This window comes from Drosophila obscura, unplaced genomic scaffold (genome assembly GCF_018151105.1).
Source record: "Drosophila obscura isolate BZ-5 IFL unplaced genomic scaffold, ASM1815110v1 contig_4, whole genome shotgun sequence".
NCBI classification, from domain to species: domain Eukaryota; kingdom Metazoa; phylum Arthropoda; class Insecta; order Diptera; family Drosophilidae; genus Drosophila; species Drosophila obscura.
The window spans coordinates 1,203,899-1,218,905 of record NW_024542828.1 but is presented as its reverse complement, the minus strand read 5'-3'; the positions used below and the strand labels follow the sequence as shown (position 1 = coordinate 1,218,905).

The window sequence follows — 15,007 nt, the reverse complement described above, 5'->3', positions numbered from 1 at the left end:
AAGCTACAAATTATGTACGAGTTTATGTATGCACAGCCTACAGACGAAGCTACTGAAGATTCTACACAAAAATGCACAAGAAATCAACGGAAAATATGTTAAAATCAAAGCGAAGGACGAGTGTCGTTCCAGCTAAGATCTAAAGCAAAAGCAAAGGACTAAAACTCAACATTTAAGCAACAAAATGAAGCAAGAACAACGACGAGGGGAACAACATGAACCTCGGTGCAGCATAATTAGGTTGTCATCTGTGTGTGGAGCACGTGGCGACGGCTGTGGCTGCTGTGCTTGGTCCCAGTCGTTGTCCGACACAATGGCCACTGACACTGGCAGACAGTGCCTCCTCCTCATCATCCTCCCCATCATCCTCCCCATCATCCTCCCCATCATCGTCATCATCTTCGTCATCATCATCATTACCATCTGGAGGAGCTGCCTTGACATTGACATTAACATGCATTTCTCGCACATTGCAGTGCGGACAGCAGCCGGGGGTGGAATCAGCAGCCGAGCAGCAGGACTCTATCTCACTGCAGGAATTTGGGTAATCATCAGATGCATTCTCGCAATTTGGCCAGGACTTGTTGGCCTTGTTAGGGGCACTCTTGCTGCTGCCACTGCTGCTTGCCAGAGACAGCAGCACTTTGGCTGTGGAGGGAGGCGAGACAGGAGCCTGGGGCCGTGGCTGGTGGTGGCAATGGTGACGCTGATGTCTTGCCGAGTCCTGTTTGGCTTTGTGCTTCAGAGGCTCCTGCTTATGTTCCTGCCTCTGCTGTTTGTTGCGCTTCACCTGCCGCAAACTGTGAACCTGACGATTGCTGCACATGACACTCCGACGGCAGGCCGCATAGCGGGACAATACCGGTGCAGGTGCAGGTGTCGGTTCCAGTGGCTGCTTCCGACTGCTGGCCTCGGCATCCTCCCGACAGCTATCGTAGCATTTGAAAGTGGAACCTGCGTTGCCAGAGAGATGTTTCTGTTTCTCCTGCTGCTGCTGCTGCTGCTGCTCTTCTTGAGTTTGTATCCCTTCACGGCAATGCCCACAGCAGGGACAATCGCAGGAAGGTTTGACTGGTGCTGGTGCTGGTACTGGTGCTGGGACATCGTAATCCTTGCCAGCACTCCCATGCAGACTCCACTCCTTCAGCTGCTTGAGGATGTGGCCCTGTTCGCAGTGCGTTAGCTTGGGGCTGCAGCTTCTGTGGGCAGCCAGAGCGGAGGTGGACTTGGACTTGGCTCTGCCCATGCTCGGGGGAAAGTTCTGATGGGCATTGAAGTAGGCGGCCATTTCTCGCACTTTGCCCTGCCCCAGGGGCAGCAGGAAGTTGGGGCTAAGATTCATCTGGCTGCTGGCGCGACGCCTGCGGACGATGGGTGGAGGTGGAGGTGGTGGGAGGCTTGATTTGGCAGAGGCGGAGACAGAGGCAGAGGTGGTGCTGGTACGGACGGTGCTGGCACAATATCGATTGCTTGTATTTACAGGAGGAGAACGAGAACGAGAACGGGTGCAGGAACTTTCGGTTTCACACAGATTAGGAACTTTGATGCTGATAATAGGAGGTGGAGGAGCAGCGAGAGCAGAGACCGAGACGGATACGGCGACGGCGACGGAACTGCAACTGGGACTGGGACTCAATCCTGACCTTTTGTGCGATCGCTGAGTGTTCAACTGTCGATGGATGGGCGACTGCTGCTGCTGCTGTCGGAGCAGGGGCATCCGCTCGATGGACTCGCTGGAGGAGCGCTGACTATTCGAGCCCGATCCGCCCGAGCTGAAGCCATCCGCCGTGCAGTTGGTCGCCCGCTTGCTGTTGAGCTCCCGACGAATCTTCTGGATCAGCGGCATGCGCTCCGCCTGCTCTGCCATCAGGGATTCGGTGGAGGATGTGCTGGCCGCAAACTGACTGATGGCATCGTGCGTGTGGTACTTCCTGTCGATTCCTAGGGCTGCAGCTGCCCCTGCTCCTGCTCCCCCTTCTCCTCCACCTCCACCACCCCCGCCTGCTACTGGCTGCTCCAGATCGAAGCTGACTGTCTTTCGATAGCCGGCCACAGGAGTGCGCTTCACCATGAAGGAGGGGGATGGGGCGACGACAACGGCTGGGGTGCAAATGGGCGGGTGCATCTGCTGCTGCTGCTGCTGCTGCTGCTGCTCCTCTTCATCGTCAATGAAGGGTATATCATCCGAGTGGGCCATGGAGGCGATCCCGTCCTCGTTCAGCGGCTGATGGGCATCGCTGTAGGCGGCAAAGTGCCCAAACGACTCCTGGGAGGTGCATGACGCCTGGCACGGCTCCACCGGTGGTGGCGCCTCCTGCGGTGGCTCGTCCAGGTACTCCTCTATGAAGATCGAGGGCGGCGGTGTCCTGCGCAGCGGACGCATGGGACTAAAGTGTGCAGCAGCCGCCGCCGCCGAAGGGATCGGATGGTAGTAGCCCTGGTCGTTGGCCAGATACAAGCTGCTGGCGGATCGGGCAATCGGTCGGGTGTCCCTGTATCGCGGATCGATGTGCAGCTGGTGCCCCTGGGCGCACAGCTCCTCCTGCAGGCAGGAGGCGCTCAGTCGACGCACCGGCGGCGAGGAGGCGCGCATGCAGGCAAACGACTCGCGCCGACTCCGATTGAGGCTGTCGTCCGAGATGGAGTTGCTGTAGTAGCGGGCCTGCTGCTGGTACGAGGAGTGGCGCCGCTGCTGGTTCGGCTGCAGCTGCTGCAGGAAGTTGCTCGAGGAAGCTTCTATTCAGATTCAGATTCACATCAGAGTGAAGCAGCAGCATGGATTGGAGATTCGAGATTGGAGAGTCGAGATTGGGGGTTGGGTGGAAGGACCTTTGGTTACTTTTGTTAGCTTACACAACGGGGAGACTGGTGGACTGGAGAGTGTGGAATGTATCTTTGAGTGTGAGTATCTTTGAGTGAGTGTTCTTCTTAGCGTTCTACCCAACACCTGGAGTAGCTCTCTAATGTGTGTGTGTGAGTGTGTGAGTGTGAGTGTTTGTATCTATGTATGTAGGTGTAGGCTTCTCCTGGTGTGGAGTCTGCTACTCACCACGCTGGATGACGGGGCTGGGCTGCTGGAGCAGCGTCGCCAGTCCATGGTAGATGGCCCCCTGCTTGGCCACCTCCAGGCTGACCACCGGACCGGTCCTCACCAGATAATCGGCAGCCCTGCAACATTCAATACGCCATAAGCAAAGAAACTCAATCTCAGATGCATGCTCGGAGATCCCTACCTCTCTTGGGTGATTCCGATCAGACTCTGGCCGTCCACGCGCAGCAGCTGATCGCCCGCCTGCAGGCGGCCATCGGCATCCGCCGCTCCGCCGGGCACCACGCTCTTGATGTAGATCCCCAGACGCTCCTGGCCGGCGCCCTTGGCCGCCACAATGGACAGGCCCATGCCGTTGCTGTTCTTGTGGAGCTTGATGAGCTGCAGCTCGGGCTGCGGCAGCTTGTTGGACATGGCACTGGAGCTGCGAGCCTGCAAAATGGTTTCTCTCGTTAGAAAAGTATTCCAAAGGCTGCTGGGGCGCTGCCGTCCAGACTTACATTGAACTGATGCATGTAGACCGTCCAGAGGCCAATGGATGTGGGCTGGGCGGCCAGTCGGCACATGCCCTGCTGCTGGAGGGGATTGAGAAAGTCGACCAGGCCCGTGGGTATGCCCCGGACCACATCGCAGCTGAAGCCATCGTCGGGCAGGAGGAGGGCCAAGTGCAGCTCGGGCGACTCCTCGAGGCGCACCTCCCGTCCGTCGGCGCGGGTCAGCTCATCGGCCACGGACTCGGCCATGCGTATGGCCGTGTCCACCAGATTGCGCGGAATCTTCTCCAGCTGCAGCAGGGCGCCCATCTGCAGCGAGTTCAGCCGGAAGCAGGAGCAGGCCAACTGCTGGATCTCCTCCACCGAGGACTTGGGCGCCTGCAGGAACTGCGCGCACTGGTTGATCTTCGCCAGGTGGCAGTCGGCGGCCAGCTCCAGGCCCTGACGCTCCGCCCACAGCTCCAGCAGCTGCAGTCGCTCCGTCATCACCTTGCCCCAGTCGGCGGTGCACATGTGAGAGTTGGCCACGATCTGCCGGAGAAGAGAGGGAACAATGAGTACATCTGGAAGGGGCTCAGGTCTGGCACCACCCTGTTGGGGTGGTTACCACGCTCACCGTATTGAAACATATGACATTGATGTAGTGGAAGAGCTGCGAGAACAGCTGGATGGTCAGGGCCGCATTGACGCGACAGCGACGCAGCAGCGCCATGGCGGATCCCAGGACCGTGAGCACCAGGCCCGCCGCCGAATCGTGATCGATGTTCTCCGAGAGGAACTGATTCAGTGTCTGCGAGAGCTCCAGCCGGAAGCAGTTGACCAGATTGCGGAACGCCGTCTGCACTGCCTCCGCGAGCACCTCCTGGGCCTGGACACTGAACGCACTGATGTGCCGATCCGACTTGAGGAAGTGCAGGAACTCCGAGCTGTTGGCCATCCAAAAGGCCAGGATCCGCGGATCAGTGTACTGCTCCTGGACGACGCTGTACACCAGATTGGCCACATGGTGCAGGAACATCGTCAGCTTGTGGGCCCGCTCCGTGGGCTGCAGCTCTGGACGGTAGTGGGTGGAGGCGCGGTATCTGCAGCGGGAGAGAGAGAAATGTCATCGTCAATTAGCATTCATTAAAAACAAAAAAAAAGGAGAGAGACAGATCCACTAATTGGATGAGTAATTTTCAGGGCAGAGCCTTTGGGGCTATTGATTTTTACGCCTGTCAAATGTCGAAATTCCCTGTCAACCCTGCAGGTCCTGTAGGTCCTGCATGGCGAGCGACCTCCTCCTGCTGTCAGGACACATTAATATTAATAGCTCACAAATTGGGTCAGCACAATAGCCAAGATAAATCATCATAATTGATAATGAATTGTTGATACTGCTGCTGCCTCTGCCTCTGCTGCTGCTGCTGATAGTCCTGCTTCCACTGCTTCAGGGGGACTCCCATCCCATCCCACTCGCATGTGTGCGGCATGGCAAGTCTATCCACTTTATGCCCATACATTTATCAGATGGTGTTGCTTGTCTTTCCATCTATCTTTCCTTCCATCCGTCTTTCTGTCTGTCTGTCTGTGTGTCCGCCTGTGGGGGCTTGTTAAATGAAGCTTTGATTTTGAAATTGAAATATAAATGGATTCATTGAACGACCGATTGCTGTGTGACCCCCAAAAGAGGAGGTTGAAGGTTGCATGGAGAAGTGCAGCCAACCATCTATCTATCTATATATCTATCTATCTGTATAGTGCACATCCATGTGGGAGTATGGCAGGACAAATTGTTGTAAATTAATGATGAAATATTATTATTTGGGACACTCTGGTGCTGCATGCTGCCCTCTTTTCTATATAATTAATGAAAATGTTTTTGGCTGTATTTATAGATGAATAATTCTAATTTCTATTGATCCCCTTTCTTTGATCCCAAATGTGGATTAAATTAAATTAAACTTTGTTTTTTCTTTAAGCAATCCTTTCTCCTTTCAGTGACTAAGACATTCTTCTATAGTTCAGCGTTGCGCAGTCTTCTTGCATTTGGGAGCAGTCGAAACTCGTGAGAGCCCACAAATTATCCGCATCATGCACACGACTTGTATGTTGGTTTTTTTTCAATTCGCCAGCATTCTCTTTGCAGCAGTCGCTTGTGGGTGTCGAGCATAAATGTACCGCGTCATATGGGAGCAAATGAGAGCAAGGACGTGATATATTTGATGGAAATATATCTGCTCCCCCCTTCAAAAACTCTTTGAAATCATATTAATATCTCTTAAAAATATTTCTCCCATTTTTTAGTACATTAATACAACATTTAAAGCCAGGCAAAGCGCTGTTTCATCTTTCTTTGGAACCAATTCCCTCCCGGAATGATTCAGCACTGTCTCGTTACACACCTGGCACACAGGTACAGCGAATAGACAGGTGCCAGCTTAAAGTGCGGCACATTCACATCCAATTCGCTGATGATGTGACGCAAAAACAGCTCCTGATGCGTTTCGGGAAACTCCAAAACGGCTGGCAGAATGGGCTCCTGTCCTTGGGCATCGCCGGAGCCACTGCCACCGCCGCCGGCCAACAAACCAGAGCCTGGCATTTTGGGGGATCTGTTCAAGGGAAAGCAATTGTTAAGCAATTAGTAGAGAGCACAACGATACAGATACAGATACAAGATACAGACAGCTACAGCTAGAGAAATCAGTTAAAACATTGAGTGTAAAATGATTGCAGAGTGCAATAAAATATAAATAAATAAATTGCCATTTAAAGCGCACACAAAAAAACAACTTAAAATTCAATCAGACAGTGAATGAATAATATATAATGGTTTGTTATATATATATATATATATGTATGTGTGTTTGTGTGTGGGTGTGTGTGTGTAGGACTAATCCTGTAGGGAATTTTCTTATATAGAGAAAGATTCATTTATCATTCGTACAAATCGAAAAGTGAATGAGTTCTCACCTATCCTGACTGTTGGAACCACCGGATTTCATGCTTGAAATGGATTTGGTTTCATTCTCCAGATTACCTTCGAGACTCTGGCCATCGTAGTTGTTGCCACCCCCCAAAAGACCCGTGGCATTTACCGCCTGATCCTGTCCTGTGGCCTTGCTGTCTACTACATCGCCTCTCAGGGTACTGCTCAGAGGATGTTCACTGGCGTTGTTATTGTTGTTATTGGTATTGCTGTGATGGTATCCACTCGATTGATTCGATTGCTGATGCTGATCGTATTCGCTTTTGTGAGTCTATTAACGGCAGGTATTAAGAGAGGATTATTATAGGGGTTATCCCTTCGGGGATACGAGTGGAATTACTCACCGAACTCAAGGCACCGTCCTCATCATTCCAAGATCCTGGCGAAGTGGGTGACCGACTGTTGTTGTTGTTGTTTGAATCGTTTTGAGGATATGGGGTTTTTGTTTTCATTGTTTTTTGTTTTGTGGGTGTTTGTGCAAATTAATTTTGCATATTTGTTGTTTATTTGTTTGTTTTGTTTTTGTATGTGGTATGTGCATGAGATTAATGTTTTACACAAAAAACGAGTCACGTAACGAAACAGAAACAGAGAACAGAGCACAAAAAGCGTGTAAATAAACATAAAAAAAAAATACATGAATAAGAAATAAATAAATAAGCAAAATGAAAACAGCAATTGCATACGGATACGGAAATATATACATACATTATCCCTAAAGCTAAATTAAATTCTACACCAAAATATGTAAACGCGAATGCTACGCGTACGAATAGATCGGTTTGCTTTGGCTTCCTCTCTTTGGTCTGTTCATAAAGGGAATACGTAGTGAATACGACTCGTTGTACATATACAAGAGTGCTTCTGCCCCCCAGCCAGCTTCTGGTGCAGCTGCTGCACCAGCACGGCTGGGAGAGGAGTGGCTCTTGAGAATAGCCAATGTGGAAAATGGACTTTAAAATTCCTTTACACAGCAAACGAGAGTGTGAGAGAGACACATATGAGAGGCCCTTTTGCACGTTTCAAGTGTGTTGTTGGTGGGAATATATGGCATGGCATGGAATGATTATTTTTGTTGAGTTTTCAAGTAAATGAGTGGAAATTTCAGTTTTACAAACAATTATTATTGAATGAATTATTTCATTAAAAGTTGAATGAAGACAATAACTGTGCTAAAACTTGTGTAAGTTCTGAGTAATTTGGGTAGAAAACTATTCCCTAAGAATGGAACTTTTCAAAGAAAAATATCTTCCGGATAAGTGGAACCTTAGAGGCTCTGAAACTTTTTTCTACATACAATTTTTAGTTGAATCTTTAACAGTATATATTCTATAGCATTTTCATAGATCTCATGGGTTACCTAAAGGTATTCTCTTTAATTTGTAGTTTCCTCAAATTTCTTTATACAATCCTTAATTTAAAAACAAATAAATTAATCTTTAAATTTCGCTACTTGAAATATTCTCTACGCATTCTCTGATATCTTTAGCATGGAAATTCTTCTATCTGCAATCTTTTATCTATCTTCAACAAACACACGAAAAAACACAGAAGCACAGTAGCTCATCTGTTGACACAAGTTTATGGGGCAGATAAAGCGTAGTGTGGCGGATTCTTTTCTTAAAATATTAAACAGAATTAGCAGTCCGGTGGAACTCACCTTTCGTAGAGACAGGCCGAATCCAACTGGGATTGGGAGAGGGCCAGATTGTAGCGTCCATCCGTGGGGGAGTCGAGGAAGCGGTACGAGGCCACGCGTCCAAACATCACAACCGAACCGTTCTGTGGATGATATGCGACACAAACACACGTATGAATTAATTAATTATAGCACAGTATCAAATGAAGAAAGAGGAGGAGGAGGAGCAGCAGTTTAGTGCAGTGCCGTCCATCAGTGTGATGATGATGATGAGGGTTAACGTGTTGATAAACCATCAAGTGACTTAATAATTGTAATTAATTTAACCAATTATTTAAATATTTACACAGCCGAGGGAGCAGGGGGAAACGCGACACGAGAGACAGGCCAGGAGACAGGAGAGGACAGCAGATCAGATCAGAGTGGAGCACTGAAGCGGCTGACGGACTCTGGGGCACTGTGGCAGGGCAGCGGATTCGATTGGAACAATTTTGGGGCGTTGCAGAAATGTCATTGATGACGACGAGTCACACTCACATACACAGAGACAGAGACGCCCCTCTTTACGGGGGTCTCGGATTTATTTGTCTGCAACACATTTTCGTAGCAGACTTATTTATTCCACGTTGCTTTACTCCCATGCAAATCAAGAAAATACTCTGGTATCACTGTAGAATCATAAATATATTTAAATTGAAGTCAAAAGAGTTTTAAATTTGTAAAACTACAATTTAATGGGATAATTATGACACTCTTATTAGAGCAAAGAAGTTTGCAGCAGTCCGATAAAAAAAACTCTGTTCCTTTCTTCATATATTCAGAGAGTGTTGGAAGTGTTTCAGGGGTATCCACTAGTCGGAACTCATTCAATTTTTGTTTGTATGTGCGTCACTTTAATGCTGATTAGATGTTTTGTTAAATCTCTGCCACACGCACTCTCTCGATCTGTTGCATGGGCCAAGAGGGAGAGCTTTCCAATTTGCATTGTACTCGCATGTATTTATTTTTGGTTCAGGCTCATCGAACCGCAGCATAAACCCCAATTTCGCCAATTGACAAAAAAAATCAGAAAAATATAATCAGAGCAGAGAAAAAGATAGGGGCGGGGAGGGGAAGAGAAGAAAGGGGAGCAAACAAAGCCCGAATGACAGAATAAAAGTTAAACAAAAATAAAAGATTGCTCAGTGAATTACGCAAAATACTTATCTCGTTTTTCTCTCTGTCTCTCTCTCTCTCTCTCTCTCTCTTTCTCCTTGATAAGTCTCTAGAGACAGTTTGTGGGTAATGTCGAGAGCTTGAAGCTTATCCTCTGCTGCTCGTATTCTGAATTCTGGAGTCTCCCTGAGCTCTTTCTCTCTTTGTTTATTTGGTTTCAAATTTATCAAGCGGAAACTCAACTCGTAATAAAACCAACAAAAACAAAAGGAACAACAAAACTTGACATAACGCTGGCAAATGTTTGTTGCTTCTCGTTTGACTTTTCTCTGCCCTTTTTTTTTGCTAATGCGTGAGAACATCGAAAGCCGAGAGCCATTCATTTCATTCAGTTTTCCCCTCGAATTTTTGTTGTTTTTGCTTGTCGATTCGATTGGTTGTTTTCTTTGTGTTTGTGTTTCGTTTCGGTTGTGTGTGTGTGTTTATTTATTTGTCGAAAAAGTTGTCAAAACAAAAGATAAATCAGCGGCGGCAACTCAAAGCCTATTCGGTGGGACGTCGGTGGGGGATGTCTATGGCCCGCATACTCGTACGCTTCTATATACTCGATGTAGATGTGAATGGATGTTCATATAAAGTAGGAAGTAGGTGGGGAATTTTATGGCCTTTTCTGGTCAAAACTTAAAGCTGATAATGAACTTGAAATGGAAACGAATGCGGGCTGAGAATTGAATTGGTTTGGGGAATGTTTTACAAGGGATTAAGTAAGAGCTGATTGAATTTTCCAGACGTTGAATTTGGGTTTACTTTTAGTTTCACAGCAGTTTTGGTTTCCTTTATTATTTATTTCTATACTGTAAGTTGTTCTTAGGGTTCCGGTATGTAACCTGTGGAAGCGTTGGAATCGCGGCACACTTGTCTCGATACTAGCATACGCAATGCTCAATTTCTATGCACCGAAACTTGATCTGCGAAATGCGCATCCTAAAAGTACGCACTTGAAAGAGAATTTATCTAGCATTAAAGCCATTCGAAAGCCAGGTGTTCAAAGAGCCAAACGACAGGTTGTTAATTCTGGATATAATAATGATCATCCGTTCGCAATGTATTTCTTCTCCTTTATGATTATGAGTATTACGGCTTTGCTCGTATTTCTTAATGCGTGACTGACAGACATTGCAGAATCGAAGGAAGTAAATTCAGTGGGATGTAATCGTCTCAAGATATTTAATTCTTGTGCCACTCATTTTATAAGCAATCCTTTTCTATTTTTTTATAAAAATAATTCAATTCCCACTTTGCGTAGAATTTAAGCCCAAAAAAAGTAGCAGCGCTTCTGTCATCGCATCTAAGTGCCAGTTTTTCCAGTTCATTCCACAGTCAAAAGTTCTTAAGCCTCAGCGATTATTGCGCCCTTTCCCTGCCCCCAAGAGTCCCCGAAAATCGCCACAAACTCTAAGGGAAATGCCACGGCCAGGCAGAGAGGACAGAGTGTATACAGATTTTTCGAAATTTCAAGCAGTTTAAACTTTAAGCGGGTCAAGGTCATGTTGGTGGGTGGGGGGTGTATGGGAGCGTCGCCTGCTGAGTGGCAATAAATTTCATCAGTCAAATTAAGCATACGCCACGGTGTCCCCTTACGTTCCCCGTGCCACGAGCAGCAACGTGCCAGAATTTTAACTAATTAAAGCGAATTATTCGCAATTAGTTAATGGAAGACACATAATGGAGGAGGTGGGTGGGTGGGTGTGCGGTAGGGTAGGACATGGCATGGGAGGTATGGCAGGGGGCAAAAGGTCGCAACTTACATGCAAAATGGTCGGCTGACTGATGTGGTGGCCATTCACGAAGGTCAGAGCGTCCGTGTGCAGCGGTGTGACCGTGCAGACGCCCTCATGCAGCGAGATGAGGCAGTGCCTCGGCTGTATGGAGGGTCCGAAGAGCTGCAGGCAATTGGTGTTCGCGGAGCCCACCTCCACGGGATCGCTGCCCAGCTTGATGCGCCGCCCGCCATCGCCGCTGTGCGTCACCTCCACCAGGACGGGTCCCTCCCGATCTCCGGACATATGCGAGGCTCCATTGGCGGCACCGAGCGGCTTTTTCTTGCGCCTTCGCGGCTGGGAGTCTGCCGGTCGCCGACGCACATGGAACATGATGGAACCTGCAACAAATAAAGGTGAATATAAGATTAGAAATGCTATATAAGTTTATATTTGGTGGATTATTATAATACTCGTTGTTAGGTTCATGTTTTAGGCCTTAAAATATTCAAAATAAAAAAAAAAAAAAAAAACGCTGTCACACGCTTTTTCGAGCGGACTTTTGTCTTTTGTGTCTCGCTGTGATGTGCAGTTTAGGCGAAAATGAAAATCTCAGACCCACAAATGGATGGATGGATGGATGGCTGGCTGATTGGCATAACAGTGGCGGTACGAGACATTGAGTAAAGCTAAACAAAAGCGAGGCTCACGTATGCATATCCAACAGCACATGAGGGAACCATTCAGGCCACTTGGTAAAGGCAAAGGTAAATCATTAACAACTAAATTTAAATCTCTCTCCCAAGACTTTTCCTTGATTTATAACTAATATTTTCTCAGCTTTTCCTGAACATTTTCTGCATTTAAAGCTTCAGTTATCGTTAGCTCGGATTCAATGGAACACTTTTTTTTCCCCAAACAGCTTTCCAAAATACATATATAGAATTTCTCAAAGGTTTTTACGATACACGATATTTTCTAGAATATTTTCTAGAATATTTTCTGTACATTTGCATGCACAATAAATACATATACATGTGTACATGTTTTAAATTCCCTGTGTAAGCCCACACCCACACACCCTGCACACTATCGGCATCCGCCAGTGTAGCCGTGTCTGTCGCTCTCTCCTTTGCACCCCTCACATCTCTTATCTCTCTCTGGCAATCTCATCGCATCGCTTGGCATCGCTTCCCATCTCATCTCGTCCCAACGTATTCGATTCCATTTCATTCACCTCCCGCTTAAATAGGAGACAAAGAGCAAAATGGAAATTCCGAAAATGAAATCAAATTCTGGCTGCATCATCAATTTCAAATTCGATATTAGATGTTCATTTTTCCAGCAAAGCAAAGCAAAATAAAAACAATCGACTGGGTGAAGGAGAGAGCTCTGAAGAGCGAGGCGGATGCAGAGACTGGCACACTGAATGATAGAATTATTTGCCGAACACAGAGGCTGACTGACTGACTGACTGACTGACTGACTGACAGACAGTTCAGTGGCACAACATTCGGTGTCCGCTGCTCGATAGTTCTCTGATATCAAAATGTATATACAACATTTGCAGTTTTTGGTCGAATCGACAGCTGCAACAACAAACAAATAAATTTGTTGCACCCCACCACACCCCCTGTTTCTGTGCTCACAACACCCTCCATCCTACAGATTTGGTGGATTGTTACAGTCCGCGCAATAGCTATAGGGTTGTGGCAGTACCGTAGCAACAGGGGGGATTCTGACAAGCATTCCCCACATTTCTTGAATTACTACATTATAACATTAAAATTATTCATATTTCACAGAGTTTTTAGCTGTAAATGGGAGTAAGAATGAATGTTATATCTGTGTATTCCATAATGGATTTCAATTTATCATTCACCTTCAGAGCTTCAAACTTTGGAAACATCTTCTATGAACCGAACTGTACTGAATCCTCCCTCTAAGCCGAGCTGCCACTTTGCCACCTCTGTGGGTGTTGCTGCTGCTGCCGCTGCTGTGCACTGTACAGAATGCTTAACGAAGCATACAAAATGTGATGGCAGTTACAGCGGCACCACTACCCCCTACTCCCTCTAACAACTCCCTCTTTGCCTCCAGACTCTTCCATAGTTATGGGGCGGCAGTTGCAACAGCAGCGACAGCATCAGCATATCCGTAGACTCCAAGACCTCCAAAGTTGGCGTCTGCCGAATGCTTTTGGGCATTTCCTTGTACAAGCTAAATAAGCCATGACAGGGCCGTGCCAGTGGGGGGGTGTGTGTGTTTGGCTGTGGGGCGTGGTGGCATGTGCAACTTATTTAACAAGATGGCTGGAGATTTCTGGCGCACACCTCTGGGGGAATCTGGCAGCGCTTTCAATTTCCAAAAGCTTCCAAAAACTTAACAACAAATCGTATTTCCATTGTATATAGTACCTTTTTTGCGAAGCCTAAGGAACCACATTTGTAGAGGGCACAAGTATTTCTCTGTGTGTTTTGTGTGTGTGTGTGTGTGTGTGTGTGTGTGTGCTATTATTAATACATGTGGGCAAGCATTGCACACATGGCCGGCGGGGTACCGAGAGAACTTTCTCTAAGCGCACCAGAGAATAATCAAACTCAAAGCCAGGCAGGCAGAAAGCAAACCGAAAACTGAAAACAGAATAAAAAGGAGCCAAAACTTATGGGGGGAAAAAATCAACAAAAGATGTAGGAAAAAGTAACCAAAAGTTGGAAAAACGCAACATCAAAATCGGCAAGCAGCCAACAGAGCAAACAAAAAGCTAGAAAACTAACAAAAAGCCAACCAAAAAAGCTTATCAAACGAAGCCAGAAAAGTGGCGACTGAAAACACGGCGCGGTGCGTATACTTGATGGATGGTTGGATGGCTGTTGGGGGGGGGGGTACGAGTATGCTGTTCAAATGAATAATCCCCTTGTTTGTTGGACTGCAACTTGTTCGCAGGAACCAATCGAAACTTGTGGCAGGAAGCAGATGAAGTGGCAAAGTGGATTAGGGATTAAATGCGGGGATTAATTCCAAGGTAGGGCCAAAAGGGATTTCGTTTCTGTTTTAATTATAATATGGAAATTATTTAAAGGGTTTTACCAATCGGATGAAGCAGATTCTTTGCTTAGACCTAATCTAATTGAAACAGAGATTTACGGTCATGCTAAAGATATGCTCCTCTTTGTATAATTCCGAGAAGTTCTTTTAATTTTCTTACAGTTTTGCCCCACAAATTTCCCCTTTCTTACAATTAGATTGCCATTCATAGTTCCTTTATAACCTTTTGGTTTGGTTTTTACTCCCCTGACCTTTGCTCCAAGTAAAATGGGTTCCGTTTCCATCTTCGGTTTGGAGTTTCGACCTTTCCCCCCGCCCCACCCAACAATTTTCACTCCTTTCTCCTCCTGCTGTTTAATCAAGGAGTCTAACTGAATGGCAATTTATGGCCATAACATGACCGGCATTCAATTGTAAATCAATCAAGGAATGGACAACTTTGACAGAGTGCTCGACGGAGCAATTGGAGTGCCCCTCATTTGGCATGCAGAAGCACAGGAGACACTCGCACAAACCACACACACAGCACACAGCACACCACACGGCGTGGCAACGTGGCTCTCGAATTTAAGTAAACATTTTGTGTCCTTGGCAGCTGACATTTGGCGAACGGCAAACGGCGAGTGGAGGATGGTGGATGGAGGATGGCGGGGACATGGGGACATGGGGACATTGATAGAGTGCACTGCCGAACGGAAGGCAAGAAGAAAAATCGTTTTAATTGTTCCAACTTGGTCAAGAGCTTGGTCAGAAGCAGAGAACCAAAGACAGAACCACTGCCCGAGACAGAGAAGAGGTGTCACCATTCCAAGGTATATTAAATGGAAGGTAAGGTTAATCCTCCCTCTTCCTCTGTTTTGCCTTGTCCTTGTTTTGTCCTTTCCACTCTCC

The 15,007-nt window shown here is 47.1% G+C and overlaps 1 protein-coding gene across 6 annotated transcripts in view; it reads right to left on the bottom strand.

The window, feature by feature from the left end:
• LOC111068258 (afadin) overlaps positions 1-15,007 on the bottom strand; it is a 59,186-nt gene that overhangs the window by 5,992 nt on the left and 38,187 nt on the right. For 3 of the 6 annotated variants that reach the window (XM_022357616.2, XM_022357617.2, XM_022357620.2), the window contains 9 exons: positions 11,117-11,469; positions 8,175-8,296; positions 6,859-6,913; positions 6,499-6,785; positions 5,928-6,137; positions 4,160-4,625; positions 3,550-4,074; positions 3,234-3,481; positions 3,050-3,168 (listed from right to left, as the gene is read on the bottom strand). In XM_022357616.2, coding sequence (XP_022213308.2) covers positions 3,050-3,168; positions 3,234-3,481; positions 3,550-4,074; positions 4,160-4,625; positions 5,928-6,137; positions 6,499-6,785; positions 6,859-6,913; positions 8,175-8,296; positions 11,117-11,469 — 2,385 coding nt within the window. Of the gene's footprint in view, positions 1-221; positions 2,737-3,049; positions 3,169-3,233; positions 3,482-3,549; positions 4,075-4,159; positions 4,626-5,927; positions 6,138-6,498; positions 6,786-6,858; positions 6,914-8,174; positions 8,297-8,499; positions 8,589-11,116; positions 11,470-15,007 lie in introns of those variants that run through there. The other 3 variants (XM_022357619.2, XM_022357621.2, XM_022357618.2) reach the window with 3 other exon arrangements.